This window comes from Lepeophtheirus salmonis, chromosome 6 (genome assembly GCF_016086655.4).
Source record: "Lepeophtheirus salmonis chromosome 6, UVic_Lsal_1.4, whole genome shotgun sequence".
Taxonomy (NCBI): domain Eukaryota; kingdom Metazoa; phylum Arthropoda; class Copepoda; order Siphonostomatoida; family Caligidae; genus Lepeophtheirus; species Lepeophtheirus salmonis.
Window position 1 is genome coordinate 53,356,867 of NC_052136.2, and position 10,168 is coordinate 53,367,034.

Below are 10,168 nucleotides of genomic sequence, written 5' to 3' on the forward strand. Positions count from 1 at the left end.
AAATATTTGTCAATGCCAAGTACAAAAAATAACTTTTTCTGTGTCCTATAAGAATCTGCCATACAAATAATGATTTGTACAGTTTTTTCAGGAGAAATTGCCATTTATAGCATAAAATAATCACAATAATGGCACATTTAGCAGTGCCATTCATAATTCATTCTTTTCGAGGCTATATCTAGTTGAAGACTATTCTTCAGTTATTATCAACATCAATACTAAATGGCACTTAACCATCACTTTGTTTTCAAGATTTTTGAGTAACCCAGATTTTGTAAACTTATGGAATTTTTTTTTGTCAACAAGGTGTTTTAATTTTATTTTACTCAAAAATACATAATATAGTTTTTTACTTTCTCATGAAGCATTACAATTAGTGTAAATTTTTACCCTCTCACGATTAAAGTTCTAAAATTACTTTTAAAATAATGAAGTAAAAGGTGTTTTTTTAATGAAAAATAGGTCAGAACATAAATTTTTAAATAAATATGCAAAAGTAGTGGATATCTAATGGATTTGTACAGGTTTCCGTATGGACTAGGAAAATCTGGAGTGGAATTCATGGGGACTAGACACAAAACTCGTCTCTACTCATTGTTCAAACATGACTGTGTAGTTTCTCAAGCTCTTGAGAATTGCTCAAATTAACCCTTATTTCTTACATATCATCTCTTTTATACGCCACGGCACAGTAAAGTATTTGACCATATGAATAAGATATGATTAAATAATGGAGTTGCTCCTTATTATACTCCTATCCTCCAACAATGATTTCAGTTTGAATCTTACTAAAGACCATCTAGTAATTTTACAATGCGAAACCTAATACTCCATTCCTAATAATATATTAATTTTACTGGACTTTATGGACCAATGGTTTCAAGGTCAATGTAAAAGCTTTACAGAAATCTAATTTTTCTGTTTATGCTGTTGTTCATTTTTTCGATTCACAAATATAAAATATTCATTTTTAGTACTTATAGTTCATTTTTTATTGATTATCACATAGATATTATATTTTTGGTTTATATATTTATACTGATGGTGTTTAAATTCTTTATTATAATCTTTCAAATATATAAAATATCTTGATCGTGACAAGATGAACTCCGGTAAAATACAAAAACGCTTCTCAAAATTTCTTTGCTTACAAAAAAAAAAAAACACTTTCATATTTGGACAATGAAATTCCTAGAATCCATAAAAAAAATTGTGATCGAAGTTTATGAATTTAAAAATATTAGAAATCAGATTACTTTTATTCTAATGTAAATTACTTGTAAACAAAATTATAGATAATGTTTAGATTAAAATTAAAAATCTCCCAAATATCTAACAATTTCGTCATGATAATTAAATGACAACAGGCAGATTTTTTCTTAATTAACAGCTCAAAAAACTACAATGCCATGATTTACATATATTTTTATAGGAATACATTTTTAATGAGCTAACAAATGAAACCTTGTTCAATAAATCAAAATTTATTTTTATTGTTACCTCGTATTTCTTTAGGACATAGTTTATCTTTTCTGTTTTAGTTTCAGTGATGAAATTGATAACAGAAAATCAATTATTGACCAGGCTTGGAAATTATACGGAAAAACAAACAACTTTTTGTTCCTTTTTTTTTGAACGCATGAACGACGAACAGAAAAAAATATATATACGGCGTTCATTTTGACGTTCATTTAGTTATTGTCGAAAGGGGTCGCTTTTTATTACTTTTTCCGAAGATTACTACTTTTTTTTCTGGAATAAGAGTACAACTTTCAATTACTTTGTACATTGATTACTTTTTGTTAAAACTTCGAACACCTCAATTTCTAGTTTATTGACCAGTCGTAATAACTGGATAATTTTTTTTGTCCAAGTTGGACGGAGAGACTTGCATTTGGCTGAACAGATCATTTGGAGATATCACATGATGAATAAGCAGAATATACAATGTAATAAAAATTGCCTGAAGTTAATTGTAGTTCCATGGGAGGGATATTAATTCATTACGATTAGAAGACGCTCATATTTATTCAACTTAAATGACTACAAAAAGAATCTGTACTTTTGGCGCCTATGTACATGAAGATTAATGTTTGTACTGTGATTCTAAACTTAGTTGTATTTAAAAAAGTCCTGTTATGTCAACTAAGCTTGGCACCACCATTCGCTCCCGAGTCCACACTCTCACGTCGTGAGAACAAAATAGTCAAGCCTAATAGAAATAACATGTCTCTTTTTATTTCCAACCACACGATTGTAGTTTTTTTACGTACGTACTCTGGTGCTCTCTGTCAATACAATGCAAAATCAAAAAGGGGTCTTCACTTCAAATGGTGTGCAAGATGTTTGTCTCGCATTTATTTCTTCGGGTAATCACTTGAGTATATTCCATGGATTCGAACATGTAAATTTGCAATTTATTTAAGATAATTATAAGTCTTTTTTGTGTATTTGAATTAGGATAAGATAAGGACGGATTTTATTTGTATTGTTAATTAGTACATTATTTCTGTGTAAAAATGTATGATTATATTTTGTATACATATAATTTACATTTGTCGCTAATAATTTGTTGAATCCATTGTTGTTATTTAATATTAATAACTTCTATGTTGAATCATTTGTCCTCATTAATTTGTTTGATTTTTTTTGTATAACTTCTATTTATATTTTTGTAATAATTAAATCGTTTTTAATTGTTTTTTTACTTTACCAATACCACATATTTACACTATAATATTTTAACTTATCAATTCACTAGTAATCTTTTTCTTCAAATAAAGTGTTAGCCATTAGTTATCGATTACTAATTGTATAACATATCATATTAGCGGCTTTAGGGAAAGAAATTAATGAGATGTCAATGCTAATTTGATCCATAATATAGAAATATGAAAGTTTTTTTATTAGTTTCTCAAAGTAAATCAAGTATTCCTGAATTGGAAAATTTCTACTACTTTTTATTAATTGTTCTAGTGTTACTTGAAATATAGAAGATTCTTATTTCTTTGGTAGAATCACGTGATATTCTACCCTCTATGAACTTAACTTTAATCAATAGCGCCATATGTATCGCTCCTGTGTTTTCCTCGCACTCGCTTGATGCCCAGCCCTATTTATTGTCAATACAGTTGATACGCACTTATTATTTTCATACTAAAAAATGCAGTTTTCCTCTAGTTGGGTCAGTCCATTCAGGTCGTTTTGTAGCCGAAACTATAGACAAGTGATTAAGGACTAATTTTATCATCCCCCACGGCAAGCACTTAGTACACCAAAGTCTTGCATTAATGTCTATAAAAATAAAACAAAACCCACTTGTCTGGAAATGTTACTTCTATAGATAAACTAAGACCACTGTAGGTATATGGACAATGAGCTCAAAGGAGGAATTTACAGGGTCCTGAACAAATTAGCAACCAATTAGAGGCCCATCCAAAAAAAATTAGCGTTATGAGCCCGACTTGACCCAACACTCATTTTGGAATAATTGAGCCCGACCCAAAAGTCGGGTTAGGTTCGAGCTCAACTCTTTTTTCTTTGCACCCTGAGCATTTGCCTTCATTGTCTATGCAACGGGTTCTTGCTAGTTAATTAGTTAACTCTGAAAAAATATGTCTACTTAGCTGTAATTTTAAGGGTGGGAGACTGTTTTTAATAAATTTGAGGTTGCATTAAATAATAATACTGCCTCTAGACACTTTTCGAGGCCTCCCTAAAAAACTGCCTTGAGGCTATTTTGAGGCTGTAAAAAAAATCATTATTATAAATAGGACACCATTTTATAAAAATTGAAAGCATCATTTTTATCAGTATATTATATATTTCAGGACCCCTGGGATTACCTTTTTTGGTTATAGTAAGCTACTCTCTTTATAAAACTTACTTATTGCTAAGCGAATATAAGCCCTCCAACCATTTAATTTTGATGATTTGTGACGTCAAGTTTTCATATTCATTATTTTCATTCCAGTAAAATTATACCCTCATTTTTAAAGTATATTGTATTTAATGTTCCTTCTTATAAATAATATATGAAGTTATATTTAAAAGTAAAATGCATTTGACGTCACTTTTATGAAAATAATGAAAAGAAAAATTTAACTGCATAATGCAAAATATATTCAATCAATTGTACTTAAAATTTCAAAATCAAAATTGAGAAATGATAAAGGATGTCAGAAGTGGAAAATCTTCTTAACGTTAGTATGCTACTACAGACATAAAGAAATCAACATATAACAAAAATACATTAACATAGAATTATTTTGAATTTAGATAGAATTTTTTGTGCTTGTGGATTAAATTTTTTGCTCCTTTGATTGCATAATAATTATCTATAGTAACCATAGCTAATCAACTATCCTATTCGTAATGATGCATTTGTGATAGATATTTTTTTTGGAGCTACACGCCCACTTTCCATGTAAGTTAGACTCAATTCTTAACTAAAACAGAATAAACAATAAACTTTATTTCATAATCAAAACTATCACAACTCGCTTTTCGGTATAATAATTGAGTATCTGCTATTTTCTCCTGTGATCTCTTTGTGACTTAAAGCATTAGACTCTACGTATTATGGATTCAAAAGGGTGTTAAAAGATACTTTGCGTTGATATATTTTAGATACTTTATGTTTTTCTTCATTCCTAGTTTGACCTAGGCAAAGCAGGAAACAATATTAAGTTCCCGGTATAACATAACTTACTGACTTTGTGCTGTGTATTTATATTTGATTACTTAACTCTAAATTATAATATGGAACCCATCTGGGAAATGAATGCCTATATACCGGGTGGTCCAATGAAATGTAAGCTCTTATTAATTCGATAATTAATGTGGTTTGAGTAATTGAAACAAAGAAAAAACAACTTATGATCTCTAGCTCATGTACAAGTCTAAAAAATCACATTTGTATTTGATTTACTAATTAACATTTGTGCACTCCAAGCAGTTGGATGTCTCCAAGACCACCGTCTACGTCGTTAGCAATTCCAAAAAATTGGCTTTTTTAACCCCTTAAGCCCTGACGTCATCCACCTCCATTACATACACTGTCCGTCATCTAAACAGAGAGTCCCTCAACGACACTGTCAGACAACACTGGAACACCATGACAAAAGACTAAATCTGCAGTGAGTGCCGGCCTTCCACCTCCTAGAAGTTGAGCTAAAATTGAATTATATCATTTTTATTAATCAACATCCCTCCTCCCCTTTAATAAAAATTCGTTTTAGCACACTTTTAAGAAAGAACATCAAGGTTTGCTTGTGTGTTGACATTTCTCCTAAGATTCAAAATCAGCATTATTTATCACACCAATAAGAGGGTTCTCAATTATTTGTAATTAATAAATCTTAGGACAAACAAAATAACGACAAAGATTGCCAGTGTATGATATCATTTTTACAAATGTTTCAGCAGGATTTGCTACTCATACGTCAAATCAATGGATATAAATACTTCACAGTTATGAAGTATCATTACATTACCCAAGATAAAGATTTTAAAATTTTTGCATGCAATTGGTTTTTTAATTCTATTAATTTAAAGGAAAACTTAGAAAATCTACGATAGAAGAGGTAAATGAAAATTGTAATATCGGGTGATAAAGTACTTCTTTTAGTTATAAATAAATTATTTTCATTAATAAAAGACATTTCAGAATATATTTTCAAAATATGAACTTTTTTATGCCATATTTTGCTTATATTGAATAAAGTTCATGGATTAAAAATCTTAAAAAGTTCATATTCAGTTTATCTTTCAATATGATTTATTAAGAATTCCTTTCAATGGTTTTTTTAAAAAAGCTAGTAACGCATTTTAAGGTGTCTAAATAAAAATAAATATCTGGGGAAAACCTACCTATAGTAGATAAGTACTGATTCCACACTCTCAGTATCGAAATACTTAAATTGAATTGTATGCATTTGGGTTTTTTTCAAAATAAATTATGCTAATTGCTTACTGATATATAAACCATAGTTCCAAGCATTTAATCTCAGATCACTTTAAACAACTGAACTGATAATTATTAATCTAAAAAAATGTACTTAAAATTAGGAATCCTCCTTGTTGTTTGTGCTTGTGCAATAGCACAGAAGAATGATATTATACTCAAGGCAGCTTCATCACGAACCAATTGTGGATGTCAATGTAATAACTACATATTCAAAGATAAATATGGGAGGACACAAGGAAACTGCAACACGTAAGACATTTTCTAATGATTTCAAAATGAAATATTCTAACATGATACATATATCTGTTAATAATGACAGAGCTGACAAATCGGGAGCCAAATGGTGTTATGTCTCTCGTGGAAATACTTGTAATGACGTGACTTACTCTAGCAGAAAGGACGAAAGAGGACAACCCAGAAGGATATCAAATGAAGCTTGTGCCACACCTGTTTGTAATGGTCGTTTTACTGGTGGAGGTCAAGGTGGATCCTTTGGAGGAAGCAGTGGTGGTAGTGGTTCATTTGGAGGAGGCCACGGTGGAAGTGGCACTTTCGGAGGAAGCAATGGCGGAAGTGGTTCCTTCGGAGGAAGCAATGGTGGAAGTGGCTCCTTCGGAGGAGGCTATGGTGGAAGTGGATCCTCCGGAGGTAGTGGTTCATTTGGAAGAGGCCACGGTGGAAGTGGTTCATTTGGAGGAGGCCGCGGTGGAAGTGGTTCTTTCGGAGGAAGCAATGGCGGAAGTGGTTCCTTCGGAGGAGGCCGTGGTGGTTCCTCTGGAGGTAGTGGTTCATTTGGAGGGGGGCACAGTGGAAGTGGGTCCTTCGGAGGAGGCCGTGGTGGTTCCTCTGGAGGTAGTGGTTCATTTGGAGGGGGGCACAGTGGAAGTGGGTCCTTCGGAGGAGGCCGTGGTGGTTCCTCTGGAGGTAGTGGTTCATTTGGAGGGGGGCACAGTGGAAGTGGTTCATTCGGAGGAAGCGGCTCTTTCGGAGGAGGCCATGGTGGAAGTGGATCCTCTGGAGGTAGTGGTTCTTTCGGAGGAAGGCCTGGTGGAAGTGGCTCTTTCGGAGGAGGGCACGGTGGAAGTGGCACTTTTGGAGGAAGCAACGGTGGAAGTGGCCTCTCTGGAGGAAGTGGTTATTCCCAAGGTGGACATAAAGGCTATGGCAAATGATATACCTACCGAGTTATTTTTATGGCAAAGGATTTCTATCATTCTAATATTTGGAACTTTGAATTATGACATTATATTTATACGTATTTTTTTTATATATATCATTCAATAGTCATTTGATTATTTTATTTTAGGACAAATAAAATCCTAAAATTGTGGAGACAATACATTTTTTAAATTTAGAAAAGTGAACAATCGAATTTGTGTTTTATTTAAGGTACTACAAATGATTTTTAATAGTTTAGAATTATGGTATACAACTTAAATTATTTTTAGTTCATTTTTAACTATTAGAAAGAAACTGTTGTCCCTAACAAATAATCATAATCTTAACAAATTAGTTCTTAATTAATAAAACTTTAATACATTGTAATTTTAAAACTTCCTTAAAAAAATATTTTTCAAAGCCATTTATACAAAAATAACATGAGAATTTGACATACAATAATTATTTGCACAGTTTTTTCAGGGAAAATGTCAGTTATACTATGAAAGAATCACAATAATGGCACATTTAGCAGTGCTATTCACAAGTCATTCTTTTCGAGGCAAAATTTAATTGAAGACGATTGTTCAGCTATTAATCAGTTATTACTAACAAGAAAACTAGATGACACTTAAACATTAGTTTGTTGTGAAGTTTTTTGAGTAAACTTGAATTTGTAAACTTTTTCTGTTTATTTTATGAGTAAATATCGATTATTAATTTCTGTGGTTATGTTTGACCGAACAATACATTTTTCTCTTTTTAGCCAAAGTTCTTAATATCAAGAAATTGAAATGTGGAGAAACAATTCTTAGAGAAAACATAAAAGCAATAGTTTTATCCTCTTCAGCTTGATATGGTGATTTTTCTTACAATATACCAAGGATCGTGTTATTTTCATTGTCAAATATAAATTCTCAAATTCAACTGGACATATGACTAGTTCAAAAACAATTTTACGGAGGTATAAACGCTTTCATCGTAGGAAACTGATGAATTAGTTATTATGTTTTTTGAATAATTTATTGTGTGATTTTCTTATATAATTATTTTATTGTTTATGTTTAATTGGGTTTAGGTGTAAGTCTTGGCTAGAACGTCTAATTTTAAGATAAAATGTTTATTTAAGTTAATATAACTCACTTTTCTCTAACAAATTCATATTATAGTATTTTAAATTTCTATATTCTACATGTATGATATGAATAAAGATTTAAAATATGTACTTTACCTTAGTATTTGAAGAGAAAATAATAGAAAGTTAAATAGTAATATGAATTAAAGGGGGTATGGTAAGTGAATTTGCATATCAGCATGTAAAAAAGTCTATAATGTTTGAATAAAGACAAAGGGACTATATATAAGATGTGTCAATAAGAGATTTATTTACTGACAATTTTGATGACGTCACAGAGGAGCCAATATAGGAGAAAAATCTATAAATCAAATTGTATTATTACTTAACTTAAGTATTTTTTTATCAGACAATATAAATAATGTAAATTTTTATCCTCTGACGATTACCATACTAAATTAAAAGTTGTTTTAAATGAAAAATAGTCAAAACATAAATTTTCAAATAATTATACAAAAATAGTGGATTTTTGATGAATTTGTATAGGTTCACCCAGCAGAAGTACTTCTAGTACCTCTAGAAGAAGACATAATTCTTGGAATGATATAATTTAACACTTAACACAGAACTTGGCTCCATTGTGACGTCATCAAAAAAGTTGTCACCTAATGTCAACTGTATTAGAGAATCATAATTGATTCTCTAATTTTAACCATTATCTTTATCAAAATGAATAGGTTCTGTGAACTCAAACGTTTTAATATAATGAAAAGTTAGTAATCTCAGAGGGGCGTTTAAGTCCTCAAAGTTCTACTATTGAGAGAAAATACAATGAGCCATTTTTGTAGCTATGAAAAACCAAAATAAAAACACAGTTGCAGCGCCACGGTACAGTAAGGTGAGTTGACCATATGAAGAAGTTATGATTAAATAATAGAGTTGCTCCTTATTATACTCCTATCCTCTAACAATGATTTGAGCTTAAATCTTAATTAAGACCATTTAGTAATGTTACAGTGAGAAACATATAACTCCACTCCTGAGAATATACCAACAACTTAAATCTTCTCCTTCTTAAACACTCTCGACTAAGATGTATTTTTTATTTTCAATTTATGAATTTATAAATTGTAAGAAATTGAAATTCTCCCATCTACTTAGAACAACAGGTCTGTAGATTTTCCTATTTCTATAATATTTCATATAGTTCATTGAAATAGAAAGAAGTAAGAGGTGCGATTCAAGTTGAATAAAATGTGACATCTATGATTAACTTGTGAAATTATTTTATGATTTCCACAAAATTTTAAATATAAACACGGAAATTATGATTTGGAAAAACTTATCTGCATTGCTGAACTGTATGGACCAATGCTTTCAAGTTCAATTTAAAAAATTTACAGAAACTTAATTTTTCTACTTATGTTGTTGTTCATTTTTTCGATTCACAAATATAAAATATTCCTTTTTAGTATTTATTTCATTATTCATATTTGATTCATTTTTTAATGATTATCTCATAGATATTACATTTTTGGTTTATATATTTATACTGATGATGTTTAAATTCTTTATTATAATCTTTCAAATATATAAAATATCTTGATCGTGACAAGATTAAACCCGTTAAAATACAAAAACGCTTCTCAAAGTATCTTTGCTTACAACGAAAACACTTTTATATTTGGAAAATAAAATTCCTAGAATCCATAAAGAAAATTGTGATTGAAGGTTATAAATTTGAAAATATTTGAAATCAGATTACTTTTACTCTAGTGTAAATTACTTGTAAACAAAATTTATTGTTATTGTTATAAGAAATTACCTCATATTTCTTTAAGACTTAGTTTATCTTTTCTGTTCGAAAAGTTTCAGGCTTAAACATGAAATTAGTCATACAAAATCATGTTTGACCGGGCTTGGACATTGAACAAAAAAAACAAACAGCGTTTATGCTTTATGTTCCT

The 10,168-nt window shown here is 30.4% G+C and overlaps 1 protein-coding gene across 2 annotated transcripts; it reads left to right on the forward strand.

The window, feature by feature from the left end:
- The first annotated feature begins 5,969 nt into the window (after positions 1-5,969).
- LOC121120372 (uncharacterized) lies at positions 5,970-7,340 on the forward strand. Of its 2 annotated transcripts, XM_071889687.1 has the most exons (3): positions 5,970-6,217; positions 6,288-6,933; positions 7,000-7,340. In XM_071889687.1, exons 1-3 carry the CDS (start codon positions 6,054-6,056, stop codon positions 7,138-7,140), a joined length of 951 nt encoding a protein of 316 aa, XP_071745788.1. In that variant the 5' UTR covers positions 5,970-6,053; the 3' UTR covers positions 7,141-7,340. The 2 variants fall into 2 exon arrangements, with proteins under 2 accessions (XP_071745788.1, XP_040571152.1); XM_040715218.2 differs by having other exon boundaries at positions 6,288-7,340.
- The last annotated feature ends 2,828 nt before the right edge of the window (positions 7,341-10,168 follow it).